The sequence below is a fragment of the Mycteria americana genome, chromosome 3 (assembly GCF_035582795.1).
Source record: "Mycteria americana isolate JAX WOST 10 ecotype Jacksonville Zoo and Gardens chromosome 3, USCA_MyAme_1.0, whole genome shotgun sequence".
NCBI lineage: Eukaryota > Metazoa > Chordata > Aves > Ciconiiformes > Ciconiidae > Mycteria > Mycteria americana.
In genome coordinates this window covers 72,246,584-72,273,621 of record NC_134367.1, presented here as the reverse complement: position 1 = coordinate 72,273,621, position 27,038 = coordinate 72,246,584, and the positions used below count along the sequence as shown (strand labels likewise).

Here is a 27,038-nt window from a genome sequence, read left to right as displayed (position 1 = left end):
GAGTCTGGAAAACAGCGTTCCACCAGGAAAAGCGGTCTGGGATTAGCTGATTAGAGCTATCATTTCATTTTATGAGGCGTTTTTCCATTTTCCCTCCATCACGACGCAGGCAGCATGGCACTGGAGCAGTCGGCGGCCCCTTTCTGCAGCATGCACCTGGCTTCCCAGGCCACTAGCAACAGGCGTGGGGATGGAGACGCTCCCCTGGCTCTCGCCCTGCTCTTGGGGCAGGCTGCAGCCAGACCACGACCAGAGGGCTAGAAAGTGCTGACTGGTCTCTAGGATGGAGCCACAGTGGACCTAATAATAGACAAAACTCAACCCAAAATGCAAAGAGGACAGATGTCTACTTTATTGCTTTTCCTTTTTGGTTATCCATCTCCAATGCACTTTTTAACCTGATTCTCTGAATAATGTTGTTCCACTTACAAACCTGGAGTGTTTTTACTGTCTCCTATTTATTCTTTCAGGATTTGTGGATCTAACACTCCATGATCAGGTCCATCTACTGGAATGTGCCTGGTTAGAGATACTGATGATTGGCTTAGTCTGGCGCTCCATGGAACACCCAGGAAAGCTTTTATTTGCACCTAACCTATTACTGGACAGGTCAGTCTGCATGTTGCTGTGAATTATTTAAGTTAATGTATTTCTACTGCAGTCAAATTAATTTTTAGCTTATAGTCATCTCACCGATACTACAATTTGACAGTACATCGTAAATTGAAGAGAGTTATAATAGGTGGGACTAGAAAAGGAACTTTCAGAAACCTAGAAACGCTCTGGAATGTGATGCTGGTCATTTATTAGACAAGTAACACATATGAAAGTCGCCTGCTGCTGAAAGTGCTTTCTTTCAAAGCCAGCAGAAAATTTATCTCATAATCTGTACAGTTTGTTGCAAAACTAAATTAAATTAAATTAAAATTAAGTACTGAACCATAATCACTTTAATTCAGATAATTATTTCTGCTTACCTAAAATCCTCCTAGTTAGTCTTAGAATTGGTTTATGCAAGCAGCCAGACAAAATTTTGGAAGAAAATCCTGGTAGAGTCTCTTATTTGCAGAGAATATATTAAGTCGGGGTTTTTTTCTCCTGAAAACTGGAGTCAAATTTGTACAACACATACCTGCTTGCTGCCTTAAGCTTCTTTTAGTCAGTCTTGCTAATATGTTGTAGGTGTTTCTAAGTGAGAGAGAAAAATATATATCTCTGCCATACTATATCCTGGATTTTAGCCGGCAGTCTTCACAAGTAAAAGCAGGAAGATGGATAGATTTTTAAAATGTATTCTATTTATCTTAATGCAAACTCAAGTTCTCTTTTTTCCCAGTCACGAAAAATTTCAGCCTAGAGAAAGAGTGTTAAAGAGAATAACCAGTGAGCAGAGGTTTTGGCAAATGACTGTGGCAATTCTAGAAACAGCTGGTTAAAGAGTTATCCTAGCTATTGGTAGTCCTCTTTTGCTGAAGGCCACTGCCCACATAGCAGGGTTGGCAGGAGAAAGCTTGTGTGTGCACACTGGTCACTTCAGTGCAGAGTTTGGCTTCTTGGTGTAAATTGAAGGTGGAGAAAGCTGGGCTGAGGAGCTAGGGTATGTGGCGAGGCAGCTAAGAGCTGGGCATGCTTTTGGTCTCATCACGTAGCTGCAGGGGCCGTGAGCTACAGCAGAGGGATGGCCACAAAAAGTCAAGGGCAGTGCCTTGGGCTACTGCAACCATTAGCTGGGTGAATGAATCAAAACTCTTATTAGCAGAAAAACATCTTTGGAGCAGCTTGCTCAGTGACTGTGGGGTATTGAGTTTTCACGTTTGCATTTGTGCAGTGTTAATCCTTTGAGTTTTTCCCCCCTCTATTGGTTTACTTTTTGTATTTTAGTAAAATATAAATGATAATGCGTAACACTATAAAATATAATATTTCATAGGGATAGAGAAGTATTTATTGCCTTAGGAAAAACCCTATTCCACTTGTGTAAGCACATGATCTGTGAGCTATGGAACTAGATACATGTAAAACACATTCCTATTTTGTGTACAGACAATATCTGCTTGCCTAAATGTAAGAATAGTCTTCTCAAGAAAGCATAACAGTTTTAAAACAATTTCTTAGTGCACATAGGAAGTAAAACTTACTACTGTAGGAAAGTAAGTATAGCATATTATTGAAAACTCCTATAAATTGCAATGTAGCTTCCAAAGACCAATCCATCTGTTCCACATTCTGTAATACAGGTTGTGAGAAAAAATTGAAAACTGAAGAGCAGAGCCAGAGAACCATTTTTCCTCCTCTTAGCTGAGAAAAACTGCTAAGGATACACTTGAAATTTTGGTCTACCGCAAATAAAAATTCCGATGCTCTGAATAAAATGGAGTCTGAGCAGTTGATTCACACAGTTTAAACCAACTCTGCTGGATTAAAGAAAACAGTCGCATGCAACTGGAACCACATATCATTTTAGCACTCAAAAATCAATTAACTTCATAATCAAAACAGGCTCTTTGTTTTCTGGCTTTCAAACACGAGTGTTTCTCAAAATGTGGATTTATTACATCTTCTCATTTTCAAATAATAAGAAACATGTTTCTAAGGCATCATATACTTGCATCACTCTACTTGGTAGGGATATTTGCTAAAACTAAAATAATAAATTGCTTGACTCTGGGGAGCACTGATATGCTAATTAGTTAACTGTTGATTTTCTAGTTAATTAGTGCTAACAATAGTTTGATATGCTAATTTAATTTAGGGAAGTTGCCTTTTGAGAATGTTACAGGGCAAAAGTATATTGTTTGTCAGATTTGAGAGGGCAGGACAGACTGATGCAAAGCCTATGTAACTCAATGGAGTCCTTCCACTGCATCAAGTATTTGAGAAGTACCACAAAAATGCAAAAATTGTTTGGTGCATTATTGTTGTTGATCTAAATAATGAAATCATTTGATTGAATGGCTAAAATAATGGAAACGATGGATACTGTAGTACAATTTCCTTTCATCTGTTCTTCTCTCCTTACCCTTCAGCATGTTCTTTACAGGATACTCCTTTTCAATGTTTTAATCCACAGTATTCTGTCCTGAATCCCCATCATGCTTTCCCTGTTACCTGATCTGTGGGGTTAACAGCATTTGCAAATATTAATTTAGCTACTGTCTATAATCCAGAGACACCAACTACAGATGGTAAAACCTAGATCTGTCTCTAACCTGTGTTTTTCTGGACTTAGTGCAAATTCAGTATTGATAATATGGAGCTTTACCACATTTTGCATATGTCTCTACGTCTGTCTGATCATTCTGTTGCAGATATCCTCTCTGATTTGCACATCCCTTTCATTTTTCACATTCAGGCTTCTCCTGTCTCTAATAGATTCCCTCTGTCTAGAATCTTGGAGATAGATCAATAGTCGTTTGTATACATCTGTACATAAAGCTCAGGTCACATCAAGTTTTATTATGCAACTTTTTTACCTTTTAGATGGATAAATACAGTCTTGTCTTGTTCATATCAGTCTGAAATGCCATAAAAATAACATTCTAAATTTGCTCTTTTTTTGAAAAAATCTGGTTTTTCACCTCCCATCTCCCTCCTCTTACTTCGGTCATATTAAACACGAGCTTGTCTTTTCTCTGAAGATCTTTTAGAGACTGTCTTTTCTCATTCTGTGAGAGTCTACTTGTTACATTTTCAAATAAATACCACTATAATTTTCCTATGTAACAATTCACACTTGGAAGATTCTTTGAAAATATCTGTAAAGCAGCCCTTTGTTATTAATCTTAAGTTCCTTCTTAAAATTTTGCATTGAATAAAAAAAATTATACAATTAATCTGCCAGTATGTGTAGAGTACTGCCTTCTGTATGGATGAATATCATCACATTATCCCTTTCTATTCCCACTCTGCCTTGTAATTAGATAGGATATTCTGTGGGGTAATGCACCCTTTCTTATTCTGTTAACGCACTACCTAAACACTTGAGTCTTGGTTCAAAATCAGGACTTTTAGCAGTCTGCCAGTTAGATATAACTGGTACATTTTTACAGTGTACAACTGATGTTATTAAAAAAGCTCAAATGACAATAATTATAGATTAGAAAAATAGGCCCAATCAGGAAATACAATGGCACGCTCACAGTGCTTGCAATTAATGTACAATACCTGATACAATCAAAGAAAGCCCAGGATAAATGCAAATCTCTTATATTCTGTGTTTGAAAATTAGTATCTTGTATAAGGCAAATCTGGAAGTAAAAACTTATGTTTCTAATGGCACAAACCAGATGTTTCCTGTCTGGAGGGTTCCCAAGAAACTAGACCTTAAAAATGTCATTAAACCAGGGCTGAAATTTGTCAGGCCTGACAATAGGCTGTTTATAATTTTGAAGACAATGCAATGTTTCTTTAGGAATAAGAAAGTCATATTTTATTACATTTTTAAAGGATTTGTTGCATTCAAATATCATGCTGATCAGAGGTTACTTAAAGGTTTGAAACATAATTGTAAAGAAACTCGTGGTAGAAATAGCTGAACTGCTGACTGAGGTGGATGACTTCTCACCTGAAACATCCTCAGTATCAGCAAAATGGGAAACACAGTGCTGTGTTTTAAAAAGGTGGGTGGAACTTCTGCCCAGAAAGCCTGGTGACCATTGTAAGGAAACTGATGGGATACCATCTAAAGAAGAGAATTGGCTGAGGTGTGATAAACATGACATAGTGGTAAAGAGTCACCATGCATTTTGTAAGGGGAAGCCATGCATCATGAATACATTGGAGTTCTCTGAAGAAATTAACAAGCAAGTGGATGAAGGAGATCTTTTTCGATTTCCAAAAAGTATTAAACAAGATCCAAATTTTATGTAGACAAATGTGAACTGATGCATATAGAAGAAGAATAATCCTAAGCTTCATAAACTGCATTCTGAGTTGATCTTTCCATCTCGCTGTTAACAGTAGTCACTTCTATGGAACCAGCAGTTCTTTGCTAGCCAGCAGTCCAAAAGTAAATAGACTGCAGCTTTCACCCCAAGAATCATTACAACAGCAAAAAGAAACAGTACAGATCATTATTATTCTACTGTTTAAATCTCTGCTGCATCTGTGCTTGGAAAACTGTGCCTTTCTGATTTTCTTTATCTTTACAGGAATATTGAAAATACAGGAAAGGTACCCAGAGGGGTTGCATAGGCAATCAAAGAGAGAGATGAGCTTGGGTACAAAGAATAACTAAATAGACTGACTTCTCTGCCTGTGATGCTCAGTAGAAGAAGGGAAACAAAATAGAGATGATAGGAATAGCATAAAGTCATAAGCACGTTGAGAAGATGTATGGTAATCCACAAGTTATTATCTCTTCCAATCTAGCACTAGAGGTAATCACTTGAAATCAGGTGATCCAAATGCCTATACGCTTAGCCAAGGGCTAAATACACATTTGATATGAGCCAGTATGGCTGTTCTCATGTTATGTTCTGATGTTATTTTCTTGTCATGATTGCAAAAAATGTCTAGCACCAAAAAATCAGTCTAGAGACTTACAAAATTTCAGTTAAATGTAGCCAGTATTTCCATGTTTCTACCAGGTTATTTCCTTCTTTCTATGGAGAAATCTAGTCTGCTGTTCATTTTTTTTTAATTTGGAAACTCTTGCTCACTTCCTCTTCCAGTGCTTTTTCATTCTTTTGGAAGAAATTGAAGAATTTTCCCTTTACTGATTTTCATACTGAGCAATGGCAGGAGGCCACGGATCTCTTTAAACTGCAGCTAGCAGCAATAGCATAAAGACTTACAGCATTTACTGTATGACTGGACAGCTGAATAATTTACTGCTTTCATGGCTTTGGTCTGAAAGTTTCTCACCACATCTGAAAAGAATCTTTTAAGTTTTCTGTGCAGACAGTGCTTTCCAATGTTTTGATTGACAGAAGATTAGATACAATAGAAGAGCATCAGGATGAAATCCAAGTATGTTTTGCTAGTCCCTCACCTTGTAAAATGTTCCAAATGCCTGAGGGCATCACACTTGTCTGTCACCTGAGTAAATGCACAACATGTTTTTTGGCACTGTGTAATTGTGGATGCATTAATTACCACTGATTTATTAAGAAAAATGGAAGCAAAGTGGTCACAGATGCTTGATTCAGAATGCTTCACTAGTGACCTGCTGCTTTTATTTATTTCAAAGGGAAAAAACCCATAGGCAACAAGTATATCCAAATTCACACTTCAAAATAAATTTTAAAAACAATTGTACATTTCTTTTTCATCCCATGTTTAATAGCAATAGATTCTGTGCTGGAAACCGAACTCAAACAATCATCCTGTCATCAGGCTACTTACCTGATAGAGCTGAATGGATCAACTTGTACAGAGTTAAGGAATCTCTTGAAATAATTGAATTTCTCTTTCATCTTTCACTTTATTGTTGGATTTTGAGATGTATTATTATATTGTAGACCCCAGAGAATGAAAAAAATATTACAAGAGACAGAATTATACATCTTAAAACAATGCAAAAGGAATAGTTTCTATTTATTGTAAATCAGTCTTTACTGTGCCTTGGAGCAAAATTCAAACTACCTGATTTTGTAATTCAAACAACATAAACATAAATCAGGAGGACCCTTCCAGAGTTTGGGGAGGTGCTGGGTAATGCTCAAAGTGACGAACTCTTTTAAAATAAACAAAACCAAACACCTCTCATTACTTCCCAATTCTCAGCTGTAAGAAAAAGAGGTTCCCTGGGTAAGTTTGTAGGCACAGAACAGAAATTTTCAGAGAGAATGAAATCATTTCTGGATTCAAGATAGCCCCTACAGAAATTCTAAGATTGCTTGTTCATCTAGTCACTCTGACCTTGGAAGCTCAGGCCCCAGTTCTAGGTCATGTTGAATTGTGATGCTGATCTTTCCAAAATTAAACTTTCTTTGCATTTCTGATATGAAGAGAATTTTGAAATATTTTTGGCTTTAAGGTGATTCAGACTGAATGTAAATTAAACTGAAAAAGACCTTCCTGTCAACAAGAATAACATTTTTTCAGCCAATTATTGTAACTTTATTATTCCCAAATGGAGAGCCTTCATAATAATTTTCCAATCTAAATGTCTCAAATGCAACAAAATATAATCAGTTTTCTTAGAATTATTATAGCAACGTTTTAGATTTTTTTCCTATCAGACATATTTGCGGATCCATTTCACATCATATTTTACCAAGAAAAAAAAAATCTAAAAGGTACCTAGTAGATAATTTTCTATTCTAGGCATTTCTCTTCATCAGCAGGCCTTGCATTTGATACTGTGGTTTAGTTTACTCGTGGTAGTCTCTGCTTTTCTCTTTGCCTCAAGTTCTTTGGAATTTGCTGGGGTTTTTTAGATTTTATTTTTTTTCTGCTTACTTTTTCCCTAACCTTTTCCACAATCTCCAGAGTTACTGGTTAAATGCAGGATGGTCTGAAGTAAAATTTCACTGCTGATAACAATTTCCTCATCTTTTAATTGGTGATAAAGCATAGCATTGTAGAAAAGGAGGAATCCTCAGTTAGTTAAGTAGCCCTCCAATGCCTATCTGGCAGTATTTGAGGCATCCCGATGGATGTTCTTGATTTGGTCTTAAAACCTTGGAGATGGAGCTTTCCTGACACCCTGCTTCCTTAAGCTCTTTTAGTGCGTCACTTTACATAGGAGTAGACAGTGTTTATCAATGTCTTTTAATAGAACTAATGTACGTAGAACACATTAAGGTATATAAAAATTGTCCCTTGTCTGGAAGACAGGCACCACCTATGCATAAAGCCTGCAGCAATATTCTAATGGATAGAACATAAAAAAAAAAAAGTTAAAATATTTTGACAATTCCGTAGTGCTTCAGAAATAGCACAGGATATAATGGTTCTGCTCTGTCTTTTATCTATTGCCAGTCTTCCTGAATTTCCTGTCTTATTTGGCTTTGTTTTAACATCTCTCATTTGGCGTGTGAATCAGCCACCGCTTTTGGTTCAGAGCTAGCTCAGGGAGCAACCAAAAGAGACAAGAGAAAAGATTAGCAAACCTCAGAGGATGATGGGCTGGTAATTTTGTCAGTACTGGAAGAGGTAGGAATTGCCTGTTTGAGCCTCAGGCTCAATCCTAATTGTTGCTTTGTTGCTACAGAAGAGAGAGCTGTGCTGGGTGAAAACTGCTGCTGTGCATGGGCAACCACTTTTTTCCACCTGTTTTGGGGAAGTGATGATGCCAACAGGAGTAACTCAAAGGGTGGGTTATGTGAAAAGGTATAAACATAACCGCCCAGCTCAGTGGAGGAAAAGAGAGCCTTGCTCTTCGGGGTCCCTTCTGATCCTGCCTCTTTTCCTCCCTCAAAATTATGTTTGGAACTGATATTTCAGTTTTATTGCTTATTTGGCAAATGTCTGTTTCAAGAAACTTTTGAAGGGGAAAAATCCTGATTCCATGTTGAATTATGCCAATTCCAGTCCAGTACTTCTCCAGTTGCCCAGCTGTGAGTGATTCTCAGACTGTGATTCATGCATTGACACTAATGGCACATATTTTTGAGTAAGTAGCCAAAAATATTTGTATTTGTTTAAACAACAAGAAATAATTACTGCAACAGTGTTGTAAATCAAATTAAAAAGATTTTAGTGAACTACCCCCCACCCCAAAAAAAGAAGAAGGAAAAAAAGAAAGCAAAATTAATACATGAAGGTAACTTTCTGAAAAATGTACATGCTCTCACTTTAGGTTTCCTCCCTCTGAATTTATGTCCTTGCCTCTGGACAGACAGACATTCTTCTTTGCCTATGCCATGACTGAATAAGTTAATGACTTCGAAATAAATCCTAACCAAATATAATAGAAGTATGAAAATGAGATGTAAGGAGGATAAAATGCCGAGAAGATATGCATTGAGAATGAATAGACTATAATGAATAGAAAGGATTGTGCTCCTTCCAAACCTTTCTCCAAAATACAATCCAAGCTTAAACTGATGAAGAGATTTTGAAGTATGAGAAAGTTGGGTTAAGTTTAAATTTTATTTTTTCTTCTCTGTTTTCTATTCTGTGCCAGATTTATGCATAAACTGAAGCCAAAGGGCTGTAATATGGCGATGGGGTTTTTTTACCACTGCATTAGTACGTCAAACCTTATTTGTATGATTTAAGGATTGCTTTTATTCTTTACTCAGGTGCTGACGGCATGTTTGGATTCTTGGTTAAAAAGCTCCACACCAGTAATAAATCCTTACTTCTAATGGTACCCTCTGAAACTAAACTCTTTCAGGAACTTCTCCAACAATTTACTTTAGAAACAAAAATTTTGGTTGCAGATCATTTTGTCCAACCTGCTTCTTAAAGCAAGACCATTGCCAACACCAGCTTAGGCCAGCTGTGACTTTGTCTACCTTTCTTGAAAAGCTTTAAGGCTGGAGAACACAGCCTCTCTGGGTATCTGTTTCAGGGTTGCACCACCTTCCTACCATCCAGCCCAACCCTTCCAAGCTGTAGCTTACAGAAATTAGTTGCCTTTTGATTTAACACTCACTGCCCCTGCGAAGACTTTGGTTACACCCTGTTTGTAATGCCCCTTCAAGCAGTTGTAGACCGCAGTTTTGTCTGTCCCCTCCCCTACATACTTTGCTTCCTTGTCACCAGACTGAACAGATCCAATCACTCAACCCCTCCTTGTGGGCCATGCGCTGCATGTCTCTGATCATCTCCACAACAGGAGGAGACATCCAACATCCTTCTTGAGCTGAGGGGCCTGAAACTGGACACAGGCACAGCCTCAGCAGGACCAAGTAGAGGTGGGAGGGAAATAATTTATCTTGTTCTTCTAACCACATTCTTCCTAACATAATTTGCATGCAATTTGCCTTATCCACAAAGAGAGAATGCTGTTGGCTTATATTTTATTTGGTTTCCATTTTCCAGGAGGGCTTCTGCTCAGCCCAGTGTTTTTCCAACCTGTACTGATGCGCAGGTTTATTTGGCCCTGGGTGCAGAATTTGGTACTTCTCCTTGTTGAACTTCGTGAGGTTTCTATTGGTTCACTCCTCCAGGGTCCCTCTAGCACTGAGGTTGTGCTACGTAGCGTATCAACCTCTCTCCAGCCCCAATTTAGTATCATCCACAAATTTGAAAATGAACTTTTTATCACCATCTAGATTATTGATAAATATATTAAACAGCATTGGCTCCAGAGTCAACCTCTGGAGCACTTATTACTTACCACGAACTAGGTGTTGAGCCATTACAGCTACACTTTGAGTCTGGCGATCCAGCCTATTTTCCACATATGTATGTCTGTCTGCTCAGCCTGTACTTCCCTGACTTACAGATAAGAATGCTGTAAACCAAAAGCCTTACTACAGTTGAATTATATTGCACCCACCACCTTCCCTTTGGTCATTTAAGTAATTGTTTCATGATAGAGTCAATCAGGTTGGCCAAGCATGATCCCGTGTCCCGGATTCTCCTTGATTTTGTCAAAGTTGAGTTAGCCTTCTACTATTTGTCAGGGACCTCTTTCAATCTCCATGATTTTTTCTGAGTGAGAGATAGTAGCCTAATGAATACATTGACCAACTGTTTCAGCACCCTGAAATGAACCCGATTTGGCTTCAAAGGTTGGAATTACTCTTCAGAGTAATTGCTAATTCTCTAAGTAATTCCCTAACCTGGCAATATGCTTCTGTTGGCTTTGCCAGTGAAATCTGACACACACACAAAAGAAAAGCTGTTGAGTGTTTCGGTCTATTCCATGTAGTCATTCACCAGGTTTTCTCCCCCATTCGTCAACTCTTCATTCTCACTGAAATTCCATTTGTTGCTGCAATACTTGTAAAATCCCTTCTTGCTACCCTCTGTGTCCCTCACTAGTTTTAGGCATAAATGCTCAAACAGTGCTTTGGTGCTCCTCCTTTGCTGCCTGCTTTTATTTCTATTTCTTATATGTTCTTTTGTCTTTTAGTTCATTAAGAGGCTCCTTGCTTAGCCAAGTGGATCTTCTGTTGAAATACCCGGTCTTCCTCTACAATGGGATGGGCTTGTTCCTGAGCTCTCAATAAGTCTTCCTTAAAATATTGTCTAGTTCCCTTGACGCTTTTCCCCATCATGTGTCCAAGAATATTCTGCCTAGCAATTCCCTAAATAAACTGCGGTCTGTTCTTCTGAAACCCAGAGTCATAGTTCCATTGTTTGCATTCCCAGCCCACCTCTGGATCCTGAGCTCAATCACATCTCATGGTTGCTGCAGCCAAACGTCCTATCTGTGGCCACATTCATCAGCAATTTCTCATTGTTTGTGAGGAGTGGGTCAATAGAGCATTGCTGTTGGTGGGCTGCTGTGCTGTTTGTGTTGGGAAGTTATCATCAACACAGTCTGGAAACTCCCTGGATTACTTGCACAATGCTATGTTGACCTTCCAGCCAATGATTGCAGTCTATCCATGTAGAAATCCTCCACAAGACTGTAGACCAGTGATTGGGAGACTTCTATGAGTTATTTATAGAAAGACATCCACTTTATACCCTTGGTCAGACAGTTTGTAACAATACCCGCACCTCCTCCCCCCCCTCACCCCCCCAAATAATCAGTGTTAATTTCTCCTCTGACCTATACACAGAGTCTCCTGACATATGTGGTTCTGGTTTCTAATGGACTGTGCAATCAAGGTCGCCCTTTATGTAGAGCTCAGGTTCTTCCCCTCTTCTTCCATACTTGTCCTTCTTAATCAAGTTGTACCCATCCATGACCATTCTCCAATCATATGCGCTATCTGATCTGTGCACTATCCCACTAAGCCTCTGTGTTTCCGGTCTCATCACAGCTGTCTGACTGTGTACAGACTTCCAATTCTCCTTCTGTGTTAGAGCACAGGCATTTGAGTTAAGTCTGCAAATACCCTCCTTTCGAACTGGGGATGTGAATGTTGTCCCTGCAGCTTTCTCTCAATCATACTTGGCCTGTTTCCTAACCTACCTTTAGGCTTAGGAACACATCCTGTGACAAGCCTTGTTTAGAGGCTTCCTCACCAAGTTACTAAGTCCATTTGTGAAGATGACCCTCCCTCTCCTAGTCTGGTGGATCCCATCTGTTCTTGGCAGTCCCTTGTCATCAAAAGAAGCACTGTGATCAAAGAAGCCAGAGAGACAACAAATACACAGTCAGGCTTTGGTCTAATGGGTGCATCGGCACCTACTTGGGCTTTTCCCTTTGAATGGAAAGTTTGATAAGAACATCCCCTGAGTCCCTGTTCCCCTCGCCTAAACACCCTTCACTGTTAATGTTTACTTGTCTGTCACTTGATCCTGTGTTTCTGTAAAAGACATTCCTGATATCTAGGGTGTTTCCAAGACTGAAATAAAATCTAGGTTCTTATTCCTATGTACAGGGTTGAAGGAGGAGAGGATTGAGTTAGTAAAAGAGGATTGAGTCAAAAATCTCTTAAGAAGTCTTGTCACATACAAATCCATGGGATGGGCTGCATCCAAGAGTGTTGGATGTTGTCATTGCGAGGCTGTTCTCTATCATCTTTGAAAGGCTGTGGAGACCAGGAGAGGTCCTCAATTACTGGACAAAGGCATATGTTGCACCCATCTCCAAAAGAAGAAAGACAGTCTGGGAACTACAGGCCAGTCAGCATCAATTCTATCACAAGGAAAATCATAGAGCAAGTTCTCTTGGAAGTTGTTTATGGGAACAGGAAGGAGAAGATGGTGAGTGTGAATTAGCATAGGTTTAGGGTATATTGTGCTTGACCAACCTGATTGCCTTCTGTGATAAAATGACTAGGTATCTTGTTAATGGTTCACACTCTACCTTGATACTAGTTACAGTTGGAGTTCCTCAGGGGTCTATCCTAGGACGTGTCCTGTTAAATGTCTTTGTCAATGACCTGGAGGAGGAGATGGAGTGCACTGTCTTCAAATCTGCAGATGATACCAAAGTAGGGCATGCAGTTGATATGCTCGAGGGCAGAGCTGCCATACAGATTGACCTAGACAGGCTGGAGGAATGGGCTGACAGGAATCTCATGAAAATCAGCGAGGAGAAATGCAAAGTCCTGCACCTGTGATGGACTTAATCCACTGCTACTGTTCAAGCTGGGGCCTAACTAGCTAGGAAACAGCTCTGCTGGAAAGGACCTGGGGTGCTGGTGAACAGCAACCTGTGTGTGCGTCAGTACTGCAATATGGCAGCAATGAAGGCCAGCAGTATCCAGGGCTGTATCAGTGGTAGTGTAGGCAGTAGAGCAAGGAAAGTGATTATTCTGCTTTTATTTGTCACTCGTTAGACCATATCTGGAATACCAGATCCAGCTTTGCACCCCTCATTACAGGAAAGATGTTAATAAACATCAGTAAACCTAGTGGAGACCCACCAAGGTGGAGGTGCATGCCTTGTGGCTGAGAGAAGTGGATTTATTCAGCCTGGAGAAGAGATGGCTTTTGAGCATGCCTAACTTAAAATCTACAAGGAGGTTATCAAGGCTCTTTATTAAGATGCCCAATGGGAGACTGAGAAACAGGAGTAATAAATTGAAGCTGAAGAGGTTCTGACTGGATATAGGGGAGAAAAAAAACATGATGTTGAAAATAATTAAGCTGAGAGAGGTTGTCCAGTCTCCATCCTTGGAGGTTTTCAAGACCAGACTTGCATAAAGGCTTGAGTGAGCTGACCCTGCTTTGAGTGGGAGGTTGGACTAAAGACATTCTGAGTTGCCTTCCAGCCTGGACGATGCTGTGATTCTGTAGTCTTACAGTTACATGCACATAGTACTTTTATGCAGTAACTTAAGACCTCAAATTCACACGCTTTAACTTTCCTAAACACTTCCCAATAGCCAAGTGTTAAGGATTCTTCTGAGAATACACTCTGATGCTTTGCAGTAAATGAGCTTTTATTGGGTTTTTTTCAGTAAGATGAAAGACAAAAGCATGATGGTGGGATAAGGATAATTTTCAAATCTATTGCTTAATTTGTCCTCCAGGAAAGTTATCTAAACCTTCCTAGATAGGCCTTCCTATCAACTGGACATATAGCTGTGAAGATGTGATAATACTATCAACTTATGTTAGAAATTTAGAAGGCAATTCAGGAGAACTGGAGATTCCTATTTCAGATAGTTTTTGTTGGTTAACAAAGAAAATCAGTGTTGTAGCCTAGATAATAAAAACATTTTTAGAAGTCTGCATTTCAAACATACTAAGCTCCTGCAGTTCCCACTGATTTCAGTGGAGCTGGATCTGCTGCCTAACTCTGAAAATAAAGCCAAAATTTCTACATTGTTGCTTGCACGCAGGAATACCTAAAGCTTGGTATCTAACTTCATCTAAAGTGCTTAACTCTACCTAAAGAGATACTTTTCTTTTTCTTATGGAGTAACCTGGTATTTCACACACAGCAGACAACAAAGCAAATGAGATTAGAAAGTACTTAGAAACTCTTAAATTTACATCATTTTTATTTATCATCTACCATATGAGTTCTGTTGGTGGGAAATAGACACACATGGAGATTTAGGCACATGGACTATGTGTTGCCGGACTAGAGATTTTTGTCCAGAGGTTGTACTGGTCAACAAGGGGATCTTGATTGGAATACTGATCGTGTAAACTACAGTCCATTGAACTATTTTTGTAAAAAGTACCTGGGAATAATTCTTACTTGCTATCAAAATGTCTTTTCCATTTTATGAGTTGCCATAAGGCATTTTAAAAGGTGTCATTTTACAAATGACTTACTATTTCTTTTTAAATTGTGGTCTTGGCTATGAAAATTTTGCAATTTGTTCTTTGTAATATTTTGAATTGTTTTGAATACTGGCTGGAAGTAGTTTGATGGGTTTTAGGAAGCAAGTAAATGTCGTAGCCAGACATGAAGATGTGGGATTATTTTAAGATGGGTCATTTGCCATACGAGCCACTGAAACTTTTCTTTTCTATGTAATCCTGAAATTCTAAATTCTTAAACTAACCTTTATTGGGGCACTATTTAAGTTAATGCAAAACTATTAAAGGCTTTTAGTCCTCTGAAAATGTGCTTAACTCCATATATGCAAAGTTAATCTTTCTCTAGTTATAGGCAAAAATATTGTAGCAGAAGCAGTGGAACTTGTCCCACTGTAAAAATTCATGTTGTTTTACTTCCACAGGATTTAAATTTTAGCACACAAAACAGATTTTGAGGTAATAGTAATTGTTTGCATTCCCATGCCTTGTTTAGAGTGCCTGATTTTGGTTTTGGTTTTTTTTTTTTACTTGACAGTGATGTTATTAAATACTACTTTGCCTTTATTTACTTTATTGATGTCCAAATAGAGGAGGAATATGCTTGAATCCAACCAGTTCAGTTTTTCAGCTTTATTCTGCCTAAGCAGGATTCATCAGGGCAGCAAGATGGTCATTGCTGAAGAGCTCTCCACATCCAGCACTGAAGAGTGTAACTGATTGGCCATCAAATCACTGAAAACTCCCTGCCTGAGTTCAGATTCAGCCTTCAGGCAAAAGAGACAGAACTGTGAATTTCGGTAAAGCCATGTTCAGATAGACAGTCCTTTAGTTCAGCTCATCTGTCAGGGCATTGTAAATGAGGGTGCAAAAGGCATCACACACCTTACATGGAACATAGCATTGAGTCTGCCTGCCTGCTAATCTTAAGACTTAGACTTTTGTCCACGACCTTTTACACTGCATTTGTTACCATCGTCTGTGCGAACCTAATATGTGAAATTATCAATGTTGCTGGTCATACATGAAAAGCTGCTGTAGTTTAAACCACCTTTTCTTTTCAGCGAAATTTTTACTTTGATTTTTACAAGTAAAAATTTCAGCGAAATTTTTAAGAGCCAGAAAAGGTCATAAAAGTTGCATTGCCAAATGTTGCAGCTTGTGACCGGGTGCCTGCCGTGCAATGGAAATCGAGTTCTGAGCTAAGTGCTAGTGAAATGCATGGGGAGAATTAGGCACTTCTCAGGAGTGCTCAGCGTGCAGCTGCCTGGTAGCCCATAGGGATCCGAGGCGAGAAGGAGCAACCCATCCTCCTTATTAAACATACCTTTCTACTATTTCCATTCCCAAGGCTGGACCATCTCTTTCTCACAGAAAAGTCAGAGAACATCTGCTGTTGTAACAGTGATTGGAAAACTTGCTTGGGGCCCCACGTTTTCAAATATTACTGCATTTTAACCAACACCCTACTGGCTGTTTTAAGGGAGTATCTCTCACTTTGTTTTCTCGATATTGTCCTGCTTTGTTTAAATATCTCTGAAAGCAGATGAAATAGCTTCTGTCATATGCCATAGTCACTGGATCGTAGGCACTGCTCTGGGATAAGGGAGATGTAGATTTAAGTTCAAGCACCAAATTAAGCTCGATAGGGATTTGAACTTGAAAGGAGATCGGTGCACATGTGCTCACAGATACCCCCTCTCCTTTGACGCAGTTTTAGGTTTAGACATGACTGAGAATGGCAAAGAATTTTCTCGGGCTGTAGTCAAAAAGGCAGATGACTGCTTTGTCTGAGGGTCTGGTGTGGGTTTAGACATTAGCTGTAGGGTCTTAACAGCACGGCTGTATCAGGCTGAGGCAGGTGTGTCTATGCTGGTAGTCAGTGTTGGTTTTGGCACAATGAGATTAGGAGATCCTCAATCTGTGTTCATGTTACAAATTATAGTGGAATAGCCATCTGATCATTTGAAACTTCTTTTGCATTTTCCTGTAGCAATGATCTTCAAAACTTTGTTCATAAAAGCCGCATCTAAAAAAAAGTATATTTTTAAACAGCAGACCTGATCACTCATTAAGCCTTACATGTTAAAATTTCACTCAGGAAGTCCTAATAAAAGTAAAAGTAGATAGTGTTTGGTAAAGGGTAGCAGTGTAAATGATCTAAAATTCCATGACCAGAAAATCTGCAGAATAAATTTTCATAAAAAATAATTACACTCTTCATTAATTCTTGAACTGCAGGTTGGGTGTGCAAGATGAAAATTAGTGAGTGAGAATACCTAGTATTGTGAGCAAAGGGAGGTGGTTAATTGCCATGACTAATGAACACTTTGAGATTTCCCAAACTTTAGTTTTGTTTAATGCTGTAATATAAAAAGTTATCTGATTTGTGGAATGAAGTGATAGTTTTAATCAGACTCAGTCATACAGACAAGATTTTGGCCTCATAAATCCTTCTTGAGCTCATGAATAAGTTTATTCTTTAAGGAGGCGTTATGCTGACGTAAGAAAAATGGGAGAAGCGTGTTGGAACATTACAGATCGCAAGACCAGGTAGAAACAAGTACAAAATGTTAGGGAGGAAGAAATGCAAAGAATTGGGACTATTTCAGTTAAAGGAAAAAAAAAGAAAGAGGAAACAAAGTAACACAAACAGAACACACAAAAACCCAGAAATAAAAATGTAGTTTTAAACAAATCTTTTCCTCTGTATAAAGGTTTGGTTGAGTCAATCTCGTATGTTCCACCACAGTAATGCCTTGGTGATGAGTTTATGAAATTGACATTTTTGGGGGGAATATAGTATTTAATTATTTATTCATTTTATGTGGGATACTGAGAACTATGCTTTTGTAATCACACATACACCAAATGAGCATAGAGTAGGAAGTCATGGGCTAGCTAGTGAACTGATGAAATCAAATTGGAGGGGAATGATCCAGGGGGATGAAAAGCTCATGCTGCCACCAGGTTAAAGCTGTGAATATCTCCCCCTTGATGGTATTCACACAGGAATCAAGGGAAATGTGTAGAGGGCATGGTGGAAATCTTTGACATGCTGCTGGCTACTGCTGCTCGGTTTCGCATGATGAACCTTCAAGGGGAGGAATTTGTGTGCCTTAAGTCCATCATCCTGCTCAATTCTGGTAAGTGGTGTGCTTTGCTGTCACTCGGGTAATTGTGGTTGCTTCTGCATGTGGTTCAATGCTGCTTGTTGTCGCCGCTAATGACGTTTCCATTTTGAGACGGCAGCAATCGAAAGGGGGCTGGCAACAGAGATGCAGGCAGAGCCACCAGGCAGGGATGGAAGTGGGCAAACCTGTTCCGTGGTGTAGGTGGACCCAGCAAATTAATGCCGTAAGTAGGTGGTACACTGCGTACAGCTGATGTGAAGGGCCATCAGAGCAGTGTTTTGGACTAGGTGCTGGCAGGTCTTAAAGCCCTGATTACAAGACAGTGAAGTAGCTGGAGCCGCACTTAGGGCATCCAAAGGCAATGCTGAGTTGTAAATCTACACCTTCCTTTTTTGGTAATGGCAAAATAAAGGGAAATAATGGCAAAAATGTGGCTGAGTTTATCACGGTTGAGTTAAAATACAGGCATCTAAAAATTAAAATAAAGTTAAAATACAGGCATCGAAAACTGATGTCATCACCTTCCACTTCCTTTATAGTTGATGAAATAAGTATTTTTGGGCTGTAAATCTCATTCTGAAGTACATTTCAGAAATAGATGACTAGATAACAAGTGTAGCTGTAGATATAAATATGTAAGGTTAGCTGCCTTGTATTCTGCATGAGATGATTGAAATAAGCAAATTCAAGTTGAGGCATGTGACAGAAAATTTCTGTTGCACACCAGAGGAGCCTTTTCTGGTGGAAATGAGAAAAAACTCCAGACAATTTATTTTTAAATGCAGAAATGAGGCCCACGGTGTTCTCACAGAAATGATAAAGGTCTAAAATAATAATGTAGGCAACAAAGTAAAAATTTTAGACTCAATTCTCTGCTAAATTTTTACCTAATGACTAAAGGTGCCAGAGTTTCCCAACCCTGAGGATTTACCCAGTTGTTCTCCCCTTTTCCTGCTGGGTTTGAACTTGCAGGTGGTTTCAGGCTCTAGACAAAACACATGTGGAGGGCTGCATGTCCTTTTTATCCGGTGGTCTAACAGATCACTTTCCCAACTTGCATGAAATATAAATTCAGGTAATTCCCACCAAAGGCTAACTTTAAACACAGCAGACTTTGCTTTATTGATCAGGCACTTCTTCCTTTATGGAAACTTGGACATGGTCTAGTTAAAAAAAAAAAGGTCAAACAAAATTATATATTTATACAATCAAATATAAAATATTTCATTTATGTTCTATGAGATATTAACGTGGTTCAGGTTTTGTTGTGATTGTCACCAATTACCAAAAAGTGACATAAGAGGCAAGCGTCTGGCATATTAGGAATGAAGGGTTATTATTTTTATCTTGGATGCCAGGGTGTGACAATTGTAATTACTGTTTGACATTTTATTTTCCTTTTATTGTCCTGATAATTATAACAGAATATTTCCCAGAGTTAAATGTTCTTCCCGAAAAGTGATGCTCCTCCAGATTTTTAGCTAATATGTTCAAATGTAATTGTCCTCTTAAATAAATCCAGAATATGTAATTGATTTACAGAAATATTGAATTAGAATTAGGAAAAAAAAAAGAATCGGAAGTTAGAATAAAACACATTAGATGTTGATGTCTTTGACGTGGAGACTTCAAGCCATGCTGTTGAGAGTTTTTGTCCCACTGCTGTATTTAATATTGATCAGGAAAACTAAATTTGTAACTTAGACAAAAGCTCTGGCAGACATCACCAGCTACCCTTCATAAGCACATCTCACTTTGTCAATGGCATTTTTTGTTTCAAGATCCCCCTAAGGAAAAATTATAAAAAATAAAATACAGCAAGTGACATCAGTGATAATCAGAGGCAAATTTCCTTCTGCACGTAAGAGAGATGGGACCACTGAGTGAGGCCAGGGTATATTAGATCTTCATTCCTCCAAGGTGCATATTCAGCAGGTTCGAATCAGTGGTGCTCTGTGTGGTAGAAGATCAGAGTTGATCTGATGATCTGATGATCGATCTGATTTTGGGTGTGGGGTTTTGTTTACATTACAAGAAAATTTATAGCTGCTCAGAAGTCTGGCATTTTTACAAGAGTCTTGATGGTGATAGATCAGAGGGCATGGCTTGGGTTGAGCTGTTCCAGGTTCATGATTAAAACAATTTATACCATCATTATGCAGAGCGTCATGTATTACTCTGCCTTGCATACTGCACTTAATGCAGTATATCTGAGTACACTGTAAACTGAATGTATACGTATATATGGCCCCAGAATGTATGTCCATATTGCTTGTAATTGTCTTTATGCATAAACGTAATTAATTTTACATTTCAGGTTTTGCATTCCTATAACCAACTAATTTTATAACTGTCTGAGGAGTGAACTACTAGGGGGTGGGAACGTGGACACAAGTTTCTGACTGTCAGACCCTTTAGATGCCCAAATTAGGAGGCTAGACTGCATTACAGAGATAAGTAGCATAATTTGGGGTACGTGTAATAGTTGTGTAAGTGTTGTTTGGCATAGGTACTCTAAAATGTCTTCTGGAGATGCTTTTCTTCACAGAATATAGCTGGCTTCCTTAGGTGAAGTGTTTGACACACATGAAATATTATGTGCTCTGAAGCACAGGGCGTACATGATGTATGAGGAGAGGCTGAGAGAGCTGGTTTGTTCATCCTGGAACAGGGAAGGCTAAGAGAGGGTCTAACTGCAGGCCTCAGAGAGCTGATGAACAAACAGGTTATGGAGAAGCCAGGGCCAGGCTCTTCTCAGAGGTGCAAGAGGAGAGGTCAAGCTGCAACGGAGACAAAACAACACAGGAAGGGAGATCCTGACTAGATGAACAGAAGAAAAGGTCTTCCCAGTGAGAGGTTAAGCACTGGAACAGGTTGGCCAGAAAGATGGTAGGATCTCCATCCTCGGAGATACTCAAAACTCAGCTGGACAAAGCTCTGGGCAGCTTGACCTAACCCTGAAGTCACCGCTATTTGAGCAGGAGGTTGAACTAGATGACCTCCAAGCCTCCTTTAACCGGATTTTTTTCTGTGATTGCACACGTAAATATATACAAATCTTCTACTAAAGAAACAGCAGATAAAAACACACAATGAATTTTTGGCCCTTATGCTATCTGTATTATATATGCATACGATTAAACCAGCTGATCTCAAAATGATTTTAAAAAGATTTAAAAATAATTAAACACATTGGACTAATTATTCTATGTTTCATATTTAAAAGCAGTCTGCATTTGCATTTCTAAAGCTTTGTGTAGATTTAATTCACTGAGTGTACAGAAACATTTCTTTATTAAATCCTTGGACATCTGTTAGTCTCTTCACATGAGGTAGTGCTGTTTATTGCTTTTGTTGGACATTTATTTTCTCTTTTTCTTTGAAACATCAGGGCTGGTTAATATCTTTACACTCCTTTTCCATGTGGTCCTGGGCAAAATGCAAGCGAATTTAGTTTCACTCAGTGCGTGTGGAAAAGATGGAAGGTTTTGTTTATAAAGCAAAATATAAGTTTACGCTACTTCCAAATTTTTCCTGAGATATGAAGGCGACAGCATGTCTGTAACAACAAGGACAGCATTGTCTCTAGCTAAATAACAAACCAGAAGGTGTCCCTCTAAAGCTGCAGCAATAAATCTTTCGACTAAAAAGCAAAATTGTATTTTCGACAAACACATTCAGCTCAGTAATAAAAGGCTGTTTCTTAACACTGGAAGGTAAGTATTAGAAACATGAGTTTCTAAAACATTACACGAGTGCACGGTACAGAGCTGAATTTGCTCGTAGCTCAGCCTGGCTTGCTGCAGATCCAGAGCAATGGGGCACGGTGGAAGGGGAAGAAGAGCCTTGGGTATTGTTTTGTGAACCTGAACTCTAAATGTACAGGTATTTTAAACTGGGGTTTGTTGTGACAGAGAAGATGTAGAGGGCTTTCTCCTCTACGGTAATATGCAAAAATATGTCACTATATATAGTGACACAGATAAAATTACATCACTATATGCCAACAGCTGGCACGGTAGCACTGCAGTCCCCGAGGGACCCTCCTCTGTGCATGGCTTTGTGTTATGGGCACGGACCAACAGCCTTTACTTGTTTGCAGGGTGGTGCTTTCTCTGTTCTCGCTCCTATTAAGTTTTACAGTACTGACCTACAGAAAGAGCTGGAAAACAACCTAGTAGCTATTCAATTTAAGCTTGCTTTCAGCTTCAGAGCTTGGAAAGACCTTTGAGAGTGTTAAATTTCGCTTTGCTAAGACAATTTTCTGCACTCTTCTTCCAAAACTTTGCTTGTGTGTGTATGTGTGTGATGGATAGCCGGCATTTCTTTTGGGGAAATTTCTGGTCATTGGCCTGGGGCAGGAGCAATCACCAGGGGGGCAGAAAGGAAAACTAAACGTAATTTTTCTTGGCAGTTATTGACTGGCAATTGCCTGAAGTCTCTACATTTTTGGGGGAGTGCTTTTTTTGATTTATACTTTTTAATAGCTTCTGGACTAGACCTAGGTGAGAAACAATTCCTCCTAACAGGGTTTGTTTTTTTTCTTTTGCTGGTTTCAAAGTTATGAAACTAAGGGGTATTGCTACAAGGGCACAATAGCATCTTCTGGCTGAAGTAAGCTGCTCTGGAGGCACTTTGGGCTTATGAGACTAATGTTTCCTTCTAATGGACTGTGTTTTGTCAGTAATATTTAAGAATCTTGCCCCTACAGGTACTTGCTAAGCTATAAAGCCTGACATTGTCAGCAGGCATATGTGAGGGTAGTTAAGAGTCATTCAACTGAGAAAAGCCCCAGGAGCTGTTTCTCTTTGGTGAATTCATTTCAGTAAAAATAATAAAAATCATAAAAAGCTTTGTGAGAAAAGAGGCCATTGTACTATCTACCTATATCAAATTAGAAGGAACATTCATTACCAAAATTAAGAGCTCTGACTGACAATTTTCAGAAGTTGTGCTGTGTTTGAATTATCCTTTTGGTTTTTTAAAGCAGCCTCTCTCTCTCTCTCACTCACTCTCTCTCTCAGAGACACTCACACTGACATTCACAAACACAAATTTATATTTCTTTTTAGTACAGAAGACCCAAAGTCATAAAACCTACTTGCAGGTTACAGTAGTTCTAAGTGTCAGGTCCTTGAAGTACCACGATGATGTGAGGAGGTGAGGTGTGCCAAGAAGATGGTAAAAAAAATCTCAATTTCCCTGACTGCTCAGATGCATGGCAAAATATTCTTATCTTCAAATCCGATGGTAGAGCCCCTAGGCTACAAACAATACAAACAAGCTAGCGTATATATGTCTGTGTATGTGTGCATGTTAGTGTGTGTGTGTGTTTGTTTCTTAATACCACTAACTGCATTGCATATTGTGCTATATATGGTGCTTTAAAGAAAAGCAAAATGAAAAGTAATTCCAGAAACCAATTTTTTTCCAAGGACAAAAGCCAAATTTCTTCTTGGCTCTGTGAGCTGATGCAGAAGGGCTAAAGCACAGGATTTGTCAAGTACATTATAGACACAGGGCAATGAACACACCATGATCAAGCCAGTTAGATTGTATTACCATACGTACATCTTAAGCTTTTGCTGCCTCACGACTGGATTATAGTAATACGACCTGTTTAGAGTTATTGGCTCAATCCAGAAGATTAAAAAACTGGTGCCGAATGCAACAGCTGCCTTTTGGCAGCACAGTGCTGTTGTGACCTGATTCACATTGGCTGTGTGTTGTCGTCCAGAACAAATTCAAGATTAAAAACGTGCAAAACAGTTTAGAATTTCCCATTTAGAAAGCTGATGTGCTTCATGCACCCAAGAGTTACTACCGGCAAAAGCTCTTATGCCTGGGTTAGAGTGTTTTGTAGGAGATGTAGAGGGGCTGTTGGAGGGGGAGTCTGAGGGTGTTTTGATCTCTGGAAAAATTTCCTTCTCGTCTAAATCTTCAGGCTGCTCACTTTCAGCAGTAAGCAATGTAAGATGGTTAAATTTACACGGGTTGCTTTGGATATGGTTTTTAAAGGAGAGTCAGTTTTGCAGGTGAAGGAGCACACCTTTCAAGGCTCTTGCTTGGTTGGGAGGGTTTTGTTGAGGCGAGTGTGTGTAAACAAACCCTGATTTTGTTTACATGTTTTGTGGTAACATATTATTCAGTTCTAGATTGACTAGCAAACCACCAAAAATCAAACATTAAACAGCAGAGAAAAAGGCAAAAACTGCCGAAGGCCTGGGCTGGTCAGTAAGTATTGCAGAGCTCTCAAGGGGCAACAGCATCTCCTCAAGGTTTCAGAGCCGAGTGACTGAGAGGAGGGCAGCCCACAGGTAGGTCTAGCTGCAGCCTGCAGGTGTTGCCCAGATCTTGGATGGACCTGGGCAGGGAAGAGGCATCTTATTGCTCCTCCTGCTTTGCCCACAGTGACCAAATCCAAGCTCCAGGGTCATTCAAACCAATGACCTGGCTGGCAAGCAGGAGGGTTCTCACACAGTCAGCTCCCATGGTTTAACACAGCTGAAGAGGCCAGCCATGAGGGCTACCTTGGGCAAGCCTACTCCATCAAAGTAATTTTTGTCTGTGGTTTGTTTTCTTTCTCCTTCCTACTCCAGGTGTGTACACTTTTCTTTCCAGCACCTTGAAATCTCTGGAAGAGAGAGACTATATTCACCGTGTTCTGGACAAAATCACAGACACTCTGATACACTTAATGGCCAAGTCGGGTCTTTCTCTGCAGCAGCAACACAGACGACTGGCTCAGCTCCTCCTCATCCTCTCCCACATAAGACACATGAGGTGAGAGCAAGCATGCAGTCAGCCCTCCTGCACTGGTCCCGTGCAAGGGAGGTTTCACAAATGCACACACACACTGTTCCTTCACAGGTGGGAGTGCAAACTGTGTGTAGAGCTGTTACAAAAAAAATTATGTATGTCTACTTTCCATAAAGTTGTATGGAACATGTGTGCAAAACAGTATGTTGGATTATGGTGTGAAAGGAGTAAATGTTTTCCCCATTTGTTTCTTCTAGTTTTCTTTTCCTTTGCTTCTTGTTTTGAAAGTGCTGTAAGCAGTATCCACTCTTAATGTTAGGTGCATCTTGTATTCTGTTTGAAAACTACTAGGTAGAATACTAACATAGCAGTAGCCTAGTCCTACAAACTTTAGTCTCCTATAAGATACGATTTAGTAAAACTATCACTTTTATGTAGCCATTTTTCACAAGTGGCTTGATTGCAAATCACTTTAGAAAAGAGATTAGGATCATTATGTGTATTTTATGGGCGAGGATAAACGCAGATCTACTGAATCCTAATCTAGAGGGCAGTGCCCTTTGCTAATTAGAGGTGAGGTGTCTGAGGCATTCTGTTAGTAGTTGCAGCAATGATTCTCCCAAACGTAATTACCTCTTTAGGTAGCTGTTCAGTGGCTGGAGTGTTAACAACATGACAAGTCTATAAAAAGATACAGTATAGATTTTATTTTTATGAAGGGACAAGAGAAGTTGTTACACAGATTTTAATTTTCATTATTTCAGTTAATAAAATTAAAATTAGAGTAAGCACCACATCATAGCTACTAAAGCTGAAACATGCAGATTTGACCTCCTGGGCGGATACACAGGTCTTCAAGAAAAAGTCAAGGGGTGTCTGCATGTGATTTTTTTACTTGTGTCTTCTTGTGGAGTTTCTTTGTCTTCATGGTAGTCACCCCCCCTTTTTTTTTTCCTTAAGAGGAATTTGTACAATTAAGGAAGCTCCAGATGCACAGTGAAGTTAATTATTGTTTCCATAGTTTTGTGAATGGATACTATTACACGTGAGCAGTTGCAAACAAATTGGCTGAGGTTATTTTCTAGGAAAAAAGTCTGATATTTTAGGTTTTATTATGGGAAAGCCAAGATTCATCCCATCCACTTAGTCACAGTGCCTAAATTAAGAGTCCGTGTGTTCTAGGCTACCTTTCAGGCAAAGGAGAGCAAAAGACCCACCTTTAGAAGGCAACTTGCTCATGGGCAGTCTGATATGTTCTTTGAAGGTGCCTTCTCCTGCTAACTGTAGCAGGAGTGTACAGCAAACGCACTGTTAAGTTAGTTGTTTTGTACAAGGTGGAATTTATATGAACCTAACAAATATTATTAGCTGATAGCTTTTTTTCCCATAGCGTATTTGGAAAGTAACCGTTGTTTTGTTACAACCCACAGCAACAAAGGAATGGAGCACCTGTACAATATGAAGTGTAAAAACGTAGTTCCACTCTATGATCTCTTGCTGGAGATGCTGGACGCTCACCGACTGCATGCCCCAGCAGCCAGGAGTGCTGCACCGATGGAAGAGGAGAACCGGAGCCAGCTGACAACTGCATCAGCTTCATCTCATTCCTTGCAGTCTTTTTATATAAACAGCAAAGAAGAAGAGAATATGCAGAATACAATATAGACAAAAGTCAGCAAATATAATGGTATGAGAAACCCAGCAGCGTACTTACCTAGCTCATGCTTCATTTCGTCTATAGTGCCACCTATGTAAACACTCCAATGACAACAGTCACCTGCATTTTCCATTTGAGTGTTTGTCAAGCGTGTGCCTAAATTGATTGCTTATCCTAAATGGAAGACATTTCATTGCTATGGACAGCCAGCAAGGATTGTCAGGCTAACTTGATTTAAAATTCGCAGTGTTTTTATTTAATTTTGCATGTAAGTTGGGTAAGTCCTAATCTAAACCGAACATTCATTTTACTGTAAATTAGTAGGCCATACCACCCATGCGTATTGGTATCTTCATGAGTGGTAGCCTTTGTTGATATCCACCCCAAATTCTGAGCTCGCTTAATCCTTTACTTGCTTGAAACTTTGAAGAGGTTTGGTAGAGATTCTGGATTACTTTTTTTGGGGGTAAATGGAAAATAGATTGGCATCTTAGTGTGCCATAGTGAAACTGCACTGCTAGTGACTGCCTTGGTAGGTTAGGTAGATTGCCGCCTCTCTTCTTCCTACAGTAGAAAGGAATCCCTGTCTGAGAATAATACTGTTTTACCTTGCTGGCTTACATCACCTGACAACTCCCTCTCAAGATCATACTGACCAAACTTTTAGGTCCCCTTACCATATCCTCTAGCCGAATTGCATTGCTTGCATCCTATCTTGTCCGATCCTACAAAGTTGAATTGTTCTGTTGCTT

The 27,038-nt window shown here is 39.3% G+C and overlaps 1 protein-coding gene across 1 annotated transcript in view; it reads left to right on the top strand.

Annotated features, from left to right (window-relative positions):
- ESR1 (estrogen receptor 1) overlaps positions 1-26,558 on the top strand; it is a 112,851-nt gene extending 86,293 nt beyond the window's left edge. The window contains 5 exon segments of the mRNA XM_075498970.1: positions 471-609; positions 17,749-17,882; positions 24,470-24,653; positions 26,060-26,271; positions 26,274-26,558. Coding sequence (XP_075355085.1) covers positions 471-609; positions 17,749-17,882; positions 24,470-24,653; positions 26,060-26,271; positions 26,274-26,314 — 710 coding nt within the window. The 3' untranslated portion in view covers positions 26,315-26,558.
- The last annotated feature ends 480 nt before the right edge of the window (positions 26,559-27,038 follow it).